This window comes from Rhea americana, unplaced genomic scaffold (genome assembly GCF_003343005.1).
Source record: "Rhea americana isolate MKP2758 unplaced genomic scaffold, rheAme1 scaffold_31, whole genome shotgun sequence".
NCBI classification, from domain to species: Eukaryota; Metazoa; Chordata; class Aves; order Rheiformes; family Rheidae; genus Rhea; species Rhea americana.
Genome location: NW_028186435.1, coordinates 6,099,591 through 6,116,048, shown reverse-complemented (window position 1 = coordinate 6,116,048; position 16,458 = coordinate 6,099,591). Strand labels below are relative to the sequence as shown.

At 39.9% G+C, this 16,458-nt stretch overlaps 1 protein-coding gene across 2 annotated transcripts in view; it reads right to left on the bottom strand.

Moving 5' to 3' along the window:
• Positions 1-16,458, bottom strand: part of JARID2 (jumonji and AT-rich interaction domain containing 2) — a 227,874-nt gene that overhangs the window by 27,747 nt on the left and 183,669 nt on the right. The window contains exons 6-7 of one of the 2 annotated variants that reach the window (XM_085310056.1): positions 12,061-12,290; positions 3,512-4,529 (exon numbers count right to left, since the gene is read on the bottom strand). In XM_085310056.1, the coding sequence (XP_085166182.1) occupies positions 3,512-4,529; positions 12,061-12,290 (1,248 nt within the window). The remainder of the gene's footprint in view (positions 1-3,511; positions 4,530-12,060; positions 12,291-16,458) is intronic. The other variant, XM_085310057.1, reaches the window with a different exon arrangement.

Genomic DNA, 16,458 nt, shown 5'->3' with positions numbered 1-16,458 from the left:
CTTTGAACAGAGTAAGTATTTAAAAGGAAYGCAGCGTTATCATTAATTTCACTACAGGTAGAAAAAGCCTTTATAAAAAAAGGGAGGGCGGAGGGCGGCAGAAAGAAAATTGAGGACTACGGAGATGCACGTTCTCTGAGCCTGTAATTACCACAGACATGTTTCTGTTAACTCAGGCACACTAAATGTGATTGCTACTATGTAAAAATGTTCCGGATGGATTCTTCCCATTTGAGGCCATTTGTATTTTATATTCCATTTTGGTTTTGTATGCTTTAAGGTAACCAGCACGTTTCACATGCCAGTCCAAAAATAAAAATCAATGATTATACAAAAGCTGTATTTTAGCCTCAAAAGCAGCCAAATTGACAATAAACAATAAAACAAAGAAGCATCATAAATACTTTGAATATAGAAAACTGAATCATCTGTAGAAAGAGTTAAAAAATAAACTGATGACAGACCTACAACAATTCAACAGGGCATTGCTAAAGGAAAAAGAAAATAATACAAAACTTGTGTCAACATCACTGCCACAATGTTTCTACTTCCCTTTTTTCCTTAGATAAAGGTGGAACACCATTAACCCATAGCAGTTTCATAGTACTTAGAATTGCTACTATAAAACAGAAGTGCAACATGCAGCAGTAAGCTAAGTATTTCCTGTTGGAGCTACAGCTGCAGCACCGGAAGGTCCAGCTGTACCACCTTGCTCATCGATGCCAGCAATGCTTAAAATCGCCCCATGCTGCATCTCACGGCTGATCCCAAATTCCAGCCTCCGTCATTCTCTCTCCCTCTGCTGCTCCTCCCGCACCTCTCCGGCCTCCTGCCTTCCCCTCTCCCAGGGCTTGCGTCAAGGTGCTGAGCAACCTTTTCCTGTTCTGTTTTGGGTTTTTTTTTTTTTTTTTTTTTTTTTTTTTAAAGCCAAAATGGCCAAGTCTTGAAACGTCAATGCCATAGGGGAAAAAAAAATAAATCTGAAAAGTTTTCTTTCTTCTCTCTTTCATCTTCCAAAATTTCTCAGAGGCTGGCCACTATTACATACAGTACTTTTTTGGTCTAGCATTTTATTTGCACAGTTCACAGATAAACTGAGGGTACGATTTAGGACAGCTTTTCATCCCAACAGATTCAGTGATCTACATGAAGCTGAGTAACAGACTCCTAACTTTGAGAGAAGTGCGTCTCGAGTTAGGCTCATACCAGTTTCCCAGTGCAACAGAGAGAGCACACCCAATTTATGACATGTTTTAAGAAATGCAATATTCTCCAGCCTAATGGAATGACAGCTCGTAATCACGCTGCAATATTAGAGCATAGGTATCATATCATTCAAACAGTCTCGTATATCTGGCAGATCCTCCACAGGGTCAGCTATCGCTAAGGTTTACAAAACGGTCTCAATTATAATTCCATTTCACACAGTCGTAACTTTTGGAAGCATTTATATCTCAAGCTGATGTTTTCCAGGACTGGCCTAAGCATGACGTTGGTTAAACTTTTCTTGAATGGCTAAAGAAAAAATTTTTAACCCCATTTTAAAAGCACCTAGGGCAAAACGGCTGAAACATGAGACTTGGTGTATGTTAGGGGAACTAGCAATTGACTTTTTTTTTTTTAATTGTCTTAATTTCATGAAGTTAGGAATATTTTTAAATTGCCTTGTGAGCAAGCTCATTAAAAAAAAAGAAAAAAAAGAAAAAAAAAACTTAAATCTTCAGGTATGCATTTAATATCAAGCCTTGGCACTACAGTACTCGCTGGCAAAACTCYCACTTACTTCAATGGAAATGCGATTTGGCCCTGAAAGAAGGAATATGCATGCATGTCTACTTCAATAAGTGTATATATATCACCATAGACTATTTTATATCTTTCCTACTGGAGCCAACTGATTTCTAATCTTTGTACACTGATGATCTCTGGCTTCTTCTTTCCATTTTGTTTTTAAACACAAGATATAGGTAGAAAATTAACTGCAGAAAGGCTACATAGGATGCAAACTTTGTAAGAGACCATTGTTTGTTCTGGTTATATAGCACCCTGCGGAACAGAATCCTTGCCTATTAACTGGGCTCTTAGGTGCTTAAATAATACAAATAATTAACAGTAATGCCATCTTAATGTTGAGCTAAGGTATTTCATTAAAAAGTTAACATTGTTCCAGGAGAATTAATCGAGCTGTCTTGCACATTTTCCTCTCTCTCCTGCCAGTGTAAATCTAATTCATTATTCCTCTCTATTAAGATACAACCATTGCATACATTAGGCATACAAAATGTTCACTTATTCCTGCCTGAGTGATTTTAATTTTTACAATTCCTTGAACCTTTTTGCACAGATATTGCAACAGAATGCTAATTCTTATTCCTGCTTTTTAATTCTATCATTTTCTGTTGTGCCCCATGTTGGTTCATCATAAACTTTGCAATCTCTTTGTGCATTTTTATGTGTTTTCAGTCACTTACCATATGTGATATAAAACAGAGTTTGAAAACAGGGGGAAAAAAGTGCTGTGAACACTTTAAATAGAAAGAGTGTCTTTTAATCCAACTAGTGTTGATAGTTGCCTCTGATGGGATAATGCCTCAAAGGCAATACTCTAGCATCAAGTTCCAACATGCAGATCCTCTGAGCTCTGACTCAGAAAACTTTAAAAACAAAGGTGAGGGTTAACAAAAATTAAAAACACAAGTTTGTTCCTGTGTCACAGCTGCAAAGACAGTAGGTATGGAGGAGGCTCATTCAATAGTTCATTTGTATGCTGCTGTTGTCATGTTCTTACAAAGTATTGTCACAGTTTTGTCACGTGTCATATTTGACAGCAGACCATAAACCAAGAATTCTGTTAAATAAGTGATTCTCACTCAGGCATTAGCCCTGGCAGACACCTGCTGGGAGAAATAATGAAACCTCCATTTTGCAATCAACCACATTTTACTGCCTATTCTTGACACTTAATGGTTGTTAAATGTCAGCAGGTCACTGCAAATTTGTGATTTTAAGTGTCTGAGTACGCAAATAGAAGTCAGCTCTGAGATCCCCCCTCCCCAGTTAAACGTTTCTAAAGGAAGGGGAAAAATATTTGTGTTCTAGCTTGGCAGCATTGTAACCTGTATGGAAAACCTCTTTGGAAAGCTCCAAAGGCAACACTCTGAGGCAACGCTTAAACTGAGACTGTCAATATCCATAATAATACTACTTATTAAAATAAACGGTAGGGAAAGGAGATCCTGAAATCTGAAGACCAAGAGCCTGCATAGCAGTTTTCCCTGGGTGAAATGAAGAGCTGGCAGGAGGAAGGTAATATGGCGACATTAAGTCTCCCAGGAAAGCTCTACAACAACCTACCTGCATCATATCTGATCGATGGATAAAGAGAGAGATCCAGCGCTCTGCAGTGTTAAGTGAACAGGGGTTCAGTTAAGCATAAAGGCAAACGGAGCATAAAGTTGCACATGGACTCTAACAAGCAGCGGCAAAAGGCCAATGAAACCACAGCCCTTACCTATGAGTGGGAGTTCATCCATGGTAATGCCCTGAGATTTGAGGTGCTTCTTGATACAGGCCAGCCGCTGCACGTTGGGTCCCCAGCGCCTGCCTAGCTTGTGTATGTGCTGAATCTGTGTCACAAACCGCATTTCATCATTTAGCTTGCACTCAGGTCTCCAGTCTGGAGGAGGAATCACCCTGCACATCCCATACTTCTCTACCTGAGCTCGGACTGACTCAATGTATATCAGTGGGTCATGGAATTCCTTTGTGGAGGGCCTAAGGATGGGAATCTCCCCCAGCATCCCCCACCCAGACTTACTACTGCCCTTTTCGTGCTTTCCCATTGAGTCTTGTGGCTTGTGCAAGGACTCCGCTTGAGAGGTAGAACGATTTTCACAGGAGGCATTTTCAGTTTTGCCATGTGCTTGTTTCCCTGGCGTATTCTTTCCAGCAGTGGCTCTTTTCGGCCTATTTCTTTCCAAACTCTTCTCTGGCACTTCCTTTTTAAGGTGTCCATTCAGCAAAGGCTTTTCTACAGCTGCCCTTTTGCTTGCAGCTTCTGCCAAGTTGACTGCCCCTTTCATCCTCTTGGTGGGCGACTGTATTTTGTCTATGTGATTCGTCTCTTCCAGCCTCCTCTTCGAATTGCGCAGCCCCTCCCTTAACTGTCTCCCCACCTCCTTAGTGCATGTCTTTTGGTTCAACTTGCCATTGACTTTTACACCATTAACAGCGGTATTGTTAGACTTGGATGCTCCAAGGGATAGCACCTGTTTGCGGGTTTTTGCATTGCTACTTTCTATTTTCCCTGAGATTGTGTGGTTGACAGGTGAACTGGGTTTGTGGTGATTTAGTTTGGTTTCCTTGACCAGTTCTTTCTTGGCTTTGGTGTATGTGACAGTTCCCTTTGTCACTGTTGCAGTATACTTCACAGTTTTGGACGGTGAAGGTCTGACTTCTCTCATCTTTTTGGCACTGGCTGCATTTGCACTCGGAGATGACATTCGAGTGATTCCGTTGACTTTAGAAACCTACAAAGCCAGGAGTGTTGTAGAGGGAGTAGAGGAAGGAAATAGAAAACAGAAAAGTAAATTAATAATGTTATAACTCTGACATGCCTTCCCATTTGCTGGGCAACCATATTCTGCAGTCCTGACTCCTGGCCCCTTTGTACAATCTTCATATAACAGTTTTCACCCAGACAAGAAGCATTTAAAATAAACAAATAAATTAGAAGATTTTTTTTAAAGCTAAACCGAAAAAAAAAAAACCCATAAAGCCAATCTTGCTTTTGGAGAGTATRAAGCCTCTGACATTAAGAGGGGTGAGGTCACCTGCCTGTACTACCCTCTTCCTCGTCTACCAGCAAGCCTATCACAGTAGCACAAAACATAGTCAATCTGATCTACAAACTGACACGTTTATAATCTCTTTTTCCAGCCCTAAGATAATATTCCCTCTCCCACCCACTTTCCCTTAAGTGCACACACAATTTACTACTACTTAGCAGACAAACTAACCAGACTATCCTACCTGCTGTAACCGAATGGGCACATTTGGCAAAAGCTACACACAGAGATTCAAACAAACCTTCTGTCTGYACATACATATAAAAATAGATATTGAACACATTATGCACCCAACAGATCAGGATGGCCATGAAGGATCCAGTCTGTCATACATACGAAAACTTGGGAGGCAATTTTTTGCTAAATTTATTAATATGAAATAAAAATCGGTACAGTAGCTTAGCACATTTTCTTCAGGTTTGATATCTGGGCAGTTTTATTTACACAGACTATATTATCCCATATTTATCACTAATATGTAACTGCAACTTACTAGCGCCGAACTGCACTGCTTTCTGCTAGGCACTTGAACCCGGTCATGAAACTAAAATTTTCATTTTAACTATTACAAGTGTTAAGCACCAAAAGCAAAGGAAATTGTGGAGATTCAGCTCCGTCAAAGCCAAGCCCCAATACTAAGGAAATGAAGCTCAACTTTAAACATTTTAACAAGTTTAAACATTGCTGCCTAACCTCCTCCACTACTGAGTGCAGAAAAATATATCCAAAATCAGGAACATTGATGAATGTTCTCAAAGTGAAAGCAAATAATATAACCACCCTTTATTACTGCTCAGCGAATAACTACATTTCTACAGTTACAATACTTTCCTTCGGGATTTCAAAACACTTGTCAAATTAGTAAACATGGCACTTTCCTTCAGATAAATGCAAGAACTATAATCACTTCTGAAGTATGGATAAAATGTTGTTAAATAGGGATAAAATGGAGACTGAAAAGGACCTGCTAAGGTCTCGCATTAAATGATCTGAAGAACACAAACCAGAACCTAAGAATTTTGATTCTGTATATACACACACGCGTGTATACGCACACATTTACTGTGTGAACTTTCTCCCTGGTGCTCCAGAAGCCGAAGCTGGAAGACTGCTCTTTTAAAACCCGTCCACATTCTTGTCCTTCATGTGGCTCCAAGGTAGATGAATTTAAGGAAAATCGAGTTAACTGATGACATCAGTTTTTATCTTCAGCTTTTGAAAGATGCATAAGATATTATCTGGAAAGTAAACACTTGCTAGCAAAAATGTATTTGTCAGTTCCCCTTGAAATTTAGGCAATACTCTGCATTTGAAATGGAGGCCTCGGTTTGAATGTACAGGGATTTTTCACTCCCCAGAGCAACCACGGGTGAAAGCTGTTGAGACAGTGTCTCCTGCCTGTGGGAGTCRCAACATGCATCAAATATATCTCTGGCTTTATAAACAGCCAGGAACATTGATTACAAATTTGGTTTTCTCTAGTAGAGAGGAATTGTCAGACTCTGAAGGGGAAGGTAATCTGGATGACAGTGATCATGAAATGAGTTTTCAATTCTAAGGCTTGACAACAGTAGAGAGAGACAATAGACTTCAACAAACAAACAAGTAAACAAAAAACAACCAACCAACCATCCAGCCCCCCCAAACTTAAGCAGAAACATTTCCCACTCAGAGGAAAGAGATACAGCACAGTGCTTTGGGGCTCCTYAGGAAGTTCTTTAATGATGGGAAAATTGGAAAGGAATCATGGTAAAAAGTAGAAACAGTAGTAAGCGACTAAGGGCAGCGATAAAGAAATAGCAAAAGCATGTAYGGGTAAAATCACAAAGACTAAGTTGCTAAAGGAATTTCAGTTAGCAAGGGACATAAAAGGAAGTAAGAAAATGTTTTATAAACCTATTAAGAATATAAAAACAGCAAATGAAAACAGAAGTCTATTACTGCATGAGAAAGGAAAGCAAATACAGCAGATATGGCTTAAGTGTTCATGCTGCTTCTGCCTTAGTCTTCACCGGATGTACCACTGTGACCAACTACTTATCAGATATAAAACAAAATCAGTTTTAAGAAAAGAGCCAGGAAGGCAACCCAAGAGGCTAAAGTGTACCTACATAACTTAGAGCTGTTGAATGAGGCCGAAGTGATGAAGTTTCTCCTAAAATACTTAAGGAACCTATTTAAGAACTCTTGCAAGAAGACAGAGATGATCCTGGAGAAAAGTGGAGAGCAGGCAGAGTCTGCCTAACTTCATGCCCCATGATGATTCTGCAACAAATCATCAATTATTTTGTAAACACACAAAGATAGTAAGATAATGCTAAAAATAACAAATACGGATTTGTCAAGAATACCACACCAAACTCGTTTAATCTTCTCCTGACAGCCCAGCAGGTATAAGGCACCTTTGTGTTAGTAGGGCTCCTGCCACCGTCCCATGTGACGTTCTGTCAAACAAGCTCCTGAGACATGTCCTAGACGTAATTACTCTGAAGTGGCTGCACAATAGATTGAACAAAATCATCCTTGAGAGAAGCGATTGTTGTCATAATTCACCAACATGCTGGGAGAACATTTCCAGTGACAGAGATCTGGCTTGAGCTCAATTCCACTAAATAATTCTACTAGTAACTTGGATCATTGCAAAACTCCCTAGTAACACAAAACTGGAAGGAGCTGGAAGCACTTGGGAGACGAGGTCAAAATCAAGATTAGAAAACCGATTTCAGAATATTTTTGCAGTAAGAGGAAGCGGTATTCTTAGGAAGGACAAATCAAATATGCAAAGAGGAGGAATAACATTTGGGGAACACAGTAAGTTGCAAAATGTGATGCAGATACTAACCATGCAAATCTCTTTCAGAGACTTATTAGTAAGAATGCTGAAGGCAATGCCTTCGATCTTTACTGAAAAGGCAAGGGTACTGGGCTTCTTAGTCTAAAAGAGAAGACTAAGGGAGAACTCTGCAATGGTATTCTAACACATAAAGAATTGTTCTGAAAAGAAACGGTGAGAACTTTTTCCATAAAGGTTGGGAAAAGAAGGGAAAAAATAATTGTAATTGTTTACAAAGATGATCTGAGGTGCAATCAGGAAAACTTTCTAATGCATAGAAAGGAAAATTCTGGAAGATGCTGCTAATCGATGGTATGCAGTCTCCTTTGCTAGAGGTTTTCAAGAATATTTCAAGGAGATTTTAGCTTCATGTTATGTACAGTCAAAACGACACTTCAGAGCAAATAAGCAGGCTGTGCAGCAGTATCTTGCCACCTCGGTCTTTCCATAATTTTTTTGAAGCAGTYGTGACAAGAAGAGCCATCCCAGCCACTCCTTCAGTGAGGCCCGAGAACAAAACACTGTCGTAGCCCAGGTACAGATGGAGAAAGGCAGAATCCTTAAAACTCCTTATCTTCAAAGGAAAACAAGCCATCAGCACCAACAGCTTTAGATCAGAATTAAAACTGCCAAGATATGAAACTCTGGAAAAGTGAATTCATTAAGAAAACAGCAATTTATCTCAACTGTTTGAATACCTCCACACAATGAAAGCTTAGATCTCTCAGGGCCAAATCTTAAACTGAAGAGGTACATAAATTTTGGTTATCTAACCTCCAATCCTAGACTATAAACATGCTACGCTGAGTCTTTATTCAACTCTAAAGAAGTTATTCCCGTGAAGTACAGGTTCTGAAGTAGAGGAACATTGCATTTGAGAATACTGTAATGAATTCACTTACTCTTTTCTGGTTGCTAACTTGTTTTTCTTAACACTAAGGAAACCTTACAAGAGAGGAGCACTGTTGAAAACTTCAGCCTCAGAACTGTAATCTTTCTAGAGTAGATAAAACTTGATACAACTTATTTTCAAATGCTTCTCCCTTTCCCCTCCCCAAAATGCCCACAGACACGTTGAGTGTATCGAGAAGGCATGATATAATGTTTGAGATATGTCAGTATCATATAGACCAGAACAGACCACGTCTCAAATGAAAATAGGCTGCAACAAACTTCTTTCAGCTGGAAACAAATGGAACAAACAACGTGGTCATTGCCCACCATCAAAGCAGCAGGTGGATACAGGATTTCACATTGACAAATGTGAAATTCTGGCTGGTCAGTAAGCACCTACACGTTCCTGGTCTGTACTTGTCTCTGAGGACCCATCAGACGATTGGAACCAAAAGAAACAAGAAATTGTGGTAGGCATTTTCTTACCTTTCTACTGTTGATATGTCTCCCCCCAAACCAAACATACACACACAGAGTCAGCCTAAAAAATTGGCCACACTGCCAGGTGCGCAGGTTCACCAAATTGGGGTCTATGTCACAGCTCCATCCCGAGGCAATGCTTACACTGAGCGCATAAGAAAGAAGTCAATTTAATTCAAATAGCAACAAAGTGATTGACATTAGCCTTACATGACTCAAAGTCTTGAGCTAAAGGTGAAACTAGGGACACCAATAATCTTATCTTTGCTTTTCAGCTATCTTCCCGGTTTTGCTGATATATTTATGTCCTCAGACCACTCCACTTAACGCTTTCCTTGCGGTAAAAGCTGGTACAATAGGTTTTAGACTTTGTTGGCTTTTTAAAAGCATATGGGACCGGCACAGTCTTGCAGCAATTTGTTTGTTGGATTTGAACTGATCTACATACACATCTCTGCACAGCACCTAGGATCCATCCTCCAGACACACACATACGCACAATACACAGCCAACAAACAACATGTTAGAAAGCAACAACGGTAACAGCGGCAGTATTAGTAGCACCAACAGTGGTTTTGGTCCCAAAAAATTTCAAGTTATATGACTGATCTCCAAAATTCATTCATAAAAATACTTCTGCATTGATATAGGAGTTTTGCAGAGCTAAATTACCGTATTAGGCCAAAAGAGGGCCCCATTGAACTACATTTCCTTTGTCCACAATCCCTTAAGTAAGGGATTTGGGAAGATAGCAAGGGAAGAAGAAAGAGAGAGAGAGAGAGAGAGAATGTGGCAAGTGCAAATGCACACCAGAAATGGAAAGAAAAGAAGAGAGGAAGAAAGAAAATCTCATGTAATTTCTCGTATTCTACCTTTATTTTCTATTAGACCAAACAATACAAAAACACATAGATAAAGCATGTAAATGTATGCGCACAAGGAGCAAAAACATACTGGAAGAAGAAGGAACATGTGGTTGGCACCCTAGTAAAACACTTTTCCTTTTGGAAAATGCTGAAGAATTCAACAAAGACTCAAGGTAAGAGCAGAAATTTAGTGCTATCTCACAACTAGAAAGATTAAGGTTTTGCAGAAAGATAAGTCACTATCTGGCAAAATGTGTATTCCACCTTTAATTAGTTACAGTAMGATTTTTATCAAAATTGGTAAGACGGACTTATGTCAGTGTGGGTTGCAGAATAAAATTAAAGTCCAGCCTTTTAGTTTTATTTTTAAAAATTGTGTCAACTTCAGGTCCTCTTATTTTCTTAAGTTTGAGGATTACCATGAGGTGTCTGTATAAAGCGCACATAGTTTGTACTTCACTGCTTTATCATTTCACTGTTTTTTCATAGCATGACTGAAAACATCTAGTACTTTATGAAGGAAAACTGACTTGAATCATGAACAAAATCTTTTCCGCATCTGTCTTTTCCCTTCTCAGAGCTACCTTCTCAAGTGACAGCAGTTGATTCTGACAACTATTTTAACCATTCTTATTTTGATAACACAACTTTAAAGCATTTAATACAAGACTATCTAGTGAGTTAAAAATAAATACGTATAGAAGTGCATCCTTAAGTTTTGGAAAACTTCTTCAGTGTGAAGAGCTCCTGGCAGAGCATGTCTCAGAAGGCCCATAGGATGTTGGAAGTCATAAGGAAAAAAGCGTAAGAGATGCAAAAGAAGGCAGGCATTCAAGCTGATGACTAAAAAAGCAGAAATTGCTATGATGGAATAAAGAGTGGAAATCCCACAGAGGTACAGGGAAGTATACTGTAGATAAACTGCAGGATCTCAAATCTGATTTAGCAGATAATGTAAATCTGTGGAGGCATCTCAGGAGAAGCTAAACACCATTGAAGCACAGGGTATGGAAGATTTCCTTGGCAAGAGCATTGCTATTTTTATTTTTGCTGTTTTTAATTCCCAAACCTATAACTGAGAGGCGTCCTCTAAGGCCTTGATGGCCCTAAAGGCCATAATTCCACCTCCGTGGTCTCCATGCCAGCCTATTTGGAAAGAAAACCAGTATGTGCCAGTAAAAAAAGAAGCGTCTCTGCAGTGGTCTGCTGAGGATTACCCACCACAAAGAAAGAAGAGGTGCAAGCGCAGAAAGGTTTTTCTACTGCACCATCCCCAACCCATGCACTTGCCTGAGCAGTCCCCAGACTGAATTAGTTCACATGAGACCACAGCTGAGATAATTTAAAAGGACTCTGACTGGGGATTTTAAAATTCTTTTTATAAAAATTTATTTCTCAGTTACCTCTTTAGGATCCCTCTGATCTAACTATCAAAAACAGATGGAGACATTTCCTGCCCAAATGCCAGTCACAACCACCATATGATCAGTCTGTGAAACTTTTACACCCAAAGCAAATTCAGGCTGTGAGAAACTTGTTGCTGGATTAAGATTTTGCTAGTTTTCAACTAGGTAATACAGAAGTCCTGATTTTCCCCCTGTCTGATACTACCACTGTGAAGAAGGAAATATCCTGGAACTCCTTATGTTGGGCAAGATATTTTTCCTGAGGTCTGTGCTGCCCTTGTACAACCCACTCAAGTGTAATGCTAGCTTCTCTACCACACTAGCGAGCCTCCAAGATAACCTGAGCAGACCAACAATACACATGTGAAGTTCATTTTTCCACGTGCTGTTAGCCTTGGCACTACCAGCCGAGAGGCCAACAAGGGTGCCAGTTAGAAAGGTTTAACTTAATAAATAGCAGTGTGAACTTTACTCTTTTATATGTATACATTGTACAATATAAAGATGTGATTATAAAAACTGTGTTATCACAATGACTTCCTACGCATATATCACTTTTCTTTTTTCCTTCTTTGTCTCTTTCTCTCTCTTTCATTGAAAATTAACTCCCTGCTGTCTTCAGAGCATGCTTTTAAGGATTCCAATGTTCCCTCTGTGCCAGGCAGTGAAAACTGGAGCTAGCACCTTAAAAGTATGCGTTTCCCACATGTCCGCAGTTGACTACGATTCATTACCTGTTTCCTTAAGTCCTGAGCCGATCTATGAAGAGTGTGGTGGTTGTTAGCGGTGAGCCCTTTCGTGGAGGAGCCAGTGTTTGTAGTAGGATGGTGATTAGCAGCAGCCTGGTCTTTTCGGCTCTCAGCCTTGTGTTCGCTGTTCCTCTCCTTCCCTGGTGTGGCCTCTTTGCTTTTGTGTTTCGGAGCAGGTTCTTTCTCCTTCGATGATTTGCCAGACCCATTGAAAACTGAGGAGAGAGAAGAGTAGACAGACGAGTATTAAGAAAAAAGAGAAAGAAAGAAAGAAAGAAAGAAAAGCATACGTTTTTCCAAACATGCATATCCAAGACCAAATTCTTCATTCAAAACAACCCAAAATACCCTGCTGTCAATTTTGAATAGTTAGTGGGTGTCTCATTACATCTAAAGTAAAATCAATACAGAAATAGAAGCACTACTTTGCATATTTATTTACATGAACAGATTTAAGTGGGCTATCTCCTTTAATTATCTTCAATATCCAAATTAAAACTTACAAGGTATATTACTGTTTTGATTGACCTAAAAACAGATTTATCAATTTCATTTTTATTTATGGCAGCTTCAACTGACATTTTGCTATGGCAGTGAGGGAATTATAAACATAGAATAAGGATTTATTTTTATATTAACGTAAAAGAAAGGACATGTTCCATAAAAAAAGCATGTTTTATTTTCATCAATGTCCAAATTGCTGAACCTCACTGACAGCAGTTTGTTTACAGCAGACAAGCTGCAAATATAAAAAACTACCTCTACAAAGAAAGGAAAATCCTAAAAACTATTTGGAACACGTCAGAGAGCTGGAATCAAAGCGGAGCTCCCCAGCCCTCTACTGCAGTGAAAAGGTAAGTTACAAGTGATGCTTACAAACAGAAACCATACTTTATACAATAAATATTATGCAAATATATGCAAGTCTATCTCAACAAGTTTTGCTCCTTTCCCTCTACTGACTACAGCCAACATATCTGAGAATAACCACTGGTCTTTTATTGCCAAGTAAACATGAAAAACTGAGGTTTAAAAAAACCAATTTTTATTTAATAACTCTATTAAATATGTCAGTGCTACCCTGTCTCTGAGAAGAAAACACTTGCCAGAGGGCTTGTGCCCTCCTTCCTTCTCTGCTTACCTACTCCTTTTTGCTGCAGTTCAGGAAAGGATATAAGTAAGAAAATTTATCAATATTTCACAGCATAAGTAATTAAAAGTCCTATTCACTACACAACACACACTATCTGGTTGGGAATCTTAACTAAATGAATTACGTTACTGTTTTCTTGTGGAACAGCAGCATTATTTTTTCAATAAACATGATATACCTTGTATCACACACTGTGAAACTTAGGTCTCTCTACAGATGTCCTGTCGTATCATAGTACGTAATAACAGTAATGAGAATATAACCCTGCTGGACAGCACAGGTTCATCTAAGCTGCTGTTGAATAGACCCTGATGTCTCCTTTCGCACCACAGCCCCGAAAGCTGAAGTGCCTGTAAGCTTCTGATGGAATTGCTACTCAGGTTGCACATCACATCTAGTTTGGGGAAAAAAGTCAAAGCAGSTTATGTAAAAATTTGTAATTGTATATTATTCCACCTCTTGCTCCTTTCCCCTTTCCTCTTGCCTGAATCAAGCAAGGACTAGCACTAAGGTCCCCTCTTCCCCTCCTCAAAAAAGGAAAAGGTGTCTTGTAGATAAAAGCGCCCAGACCCAGGAGAAACCCTGTCCCCAGCGAAGACCCCACCGATTCCCTTGCAGTCCTCAGCGCTCCTGAGTTTGGAACCAGCGGCGCTGCMACCGGCAGCCACGGATTTCTCTGCCATTTCCCTGAAAGTCTCGTAACCTCTGCGTCTCATTTTCCTGATGGAGCTGAGAGTAATTGCCAACCCCTCTCGGAGGGTTCGTGGCAATGCATTCATCCTCCCGCGTAAGGAGTCCTCGCGGCACACGGAAGGCACTACGGACGCACCCAGCACTGCTACTTACTCTTAATAAGATTTAGCACAAACAAATGGTGGCAGCTTTGTTGCTATGCATTTCATCACTGCGAGTGACATTTTTCTTCAGAGGGAACAAATTGTATATGCAGACTTGCACATACAGAAATGTTAAGGCAGAGAGATTAGTTCCCTGTATTCAGTTGCCACTTTATAACTGAAAATTACTAAAACAGAAAACATAGCCAAAAAGCCAAACTGTGTGCTTTTATGGTTCAGCAGGAAGAAGAAGAAGAAGGAAAAAAAAGCAGCGAACATGAGACAAGGTATATTTTATATGCAACAGCTCATTAATTTTAAGTGTCGTGGGAACCCTGCCAGTTTTACCCTCAGAGTAATTATCTTTTGTCTTAATTTGTACGATTCTTGAAAGGGGGAGAGAGAACCGGGAGAGGAAAAAATGTTCACTCTCACAGGAAAAGCTTGAAAAGCTTAAACCCTGAAAACACAATAAAAGGGGAGAGACCTAGATGCAGAACAGCCCTAGTCATGCTGTCTCCAGTTAAACTGTAGATGATATCAGTTTCTATAAAAGCAGTACTTGTTTTCTCAAACACCTATAATATTGTTATTTCCAAATAGGTATAAAAACCATTCCGTAACAATGAGTTCTGGCAAATTTACAAACATTATGTGAGTAACTATCAAAATCTAATGTGACTAACTACAAAACATCATAACAAACCAAGCATTTTAGGTGGAAAAAAAAATCCCCCAAGTTCATGATTCTGCACCKGTCTGATTAAAAATTTAGAAATAAGTTATGTACACTCACAGTGTACATACAATATGGGATTAAACAGTGGCCCTAAAACCTAACCTGACACTTCCGTGCAAAGCTGAAATCATMGCCAGCAAAGAAAAACCAAACACCCTCCTCCCATACACTCCTCCCAGGAAATCTCAAATGTTGAAGAATAAGTGATAATGAAAAAGAAACAGCCACTTCTCAAAGAAAACAAAAAAAAACAACAAAAAAAAAATCCACCCAAACCCAACAACCCGGCATGGGATATTACTGAGACCAAATCTGATTTAACAACAAAATGATTACTAATCCTTCTGCACCTTCTTGTGCAGCAAATTGCACTCCCCYTCAGGTCTGCCAGCCCTTCAGCGTTTCTGGGACACACAGAAAAGCAGAAAAGACGCACGTGACGGTTCACGTGTGCCTACGACACAGGCACCGGGCAGGTACTACCCATCGTTGCAGAGGTAACTCTGATGTGCACAGTGGCCAGCGCTCTGCTCTCCGTTTGCTTTTGTTTCTTCATTTGAGCAATGATTTCATCAAAACAAGAAAAAGGAGAGAAAGMGAAAAACAGCCCAACGATGAAGCTTGTATTGGTAAAGGAAAGATCTTTTGGAGTCTTGATTTATAATTATTCGATGGTACCTTAGCCAGAAGGTTCCATATTTCCAAAGCAGCTTTTAGTTAAAAGTAAATGAAACCCAGAGCTAGATACAAACAGTTACAGTGTAAATAAATGATTATTGCTTTCAAACTTCTAAGAAAATAAACAGGCATCATTTTAGCCACATCTGTCTGAACAGACATTCTGGAAATGCTGCTTCCTCCAAAGCAATCATTATTATTTATTAAGCTGAAACAGTAAAAGCCCCACCGTGAAACACTTGTGGGTCTTTTGGTTAGCTGCGATGATCAAAYGCAAAGAAACTGCACCACTACATTCAAAACTTGCAAGCACTGGGGTTTTTCATGTACGGCACCAGAGCAAAACCTTCCGGCAGGCGCAACCCRGCGGACGCAGCAGACCTGGCCCCGGCTCTGCTCTCTGCCAGCAGCAGCAGCCCTGGACGCGGGTCTTCGCGGGGCGTCCCATATGGCGACTTCTGCAGATGCCATCTGAAGCCATGATGAACTGTCCCTATCCAAACCGCAGCGAAAACCGGGCAAAACGGGCCTGCGCTAGGCACCCACGTGTGGCTGTCGCAGCGGCTAAGCCCCCTCCATTTCCGTAAGGTAAAGCCACAGGTGTGCTCACCTGCTACAGGTTAACTAAGCGTTTATTGAGCCTGTACTCAGTTATAAAAGTTTGCCATGTTTCCAGCAATATTTTTTAAAGTTTTCATCTGAATGAATACGCATGCAAATATTTCATAGGATAATCCAGTCATCTACTCAGAAGCCAACTGATACTGTGTACGATCGCCTTGCTTTTGCTATTTTTTACTATTTATTTTTGCTATATTTAAACAACAGAGTGACTGAAGAGGATTCATGCTGTAGCTGACTCTACAGGCAAAGCTTTCTCTCACAAGCCCTCCTTGACTTTACTCCYGTCCCACATTCACTTTCCACCTGAGATACTGGGTGACTCGACTGGAGAAACYGTGCAGAACACACGTACG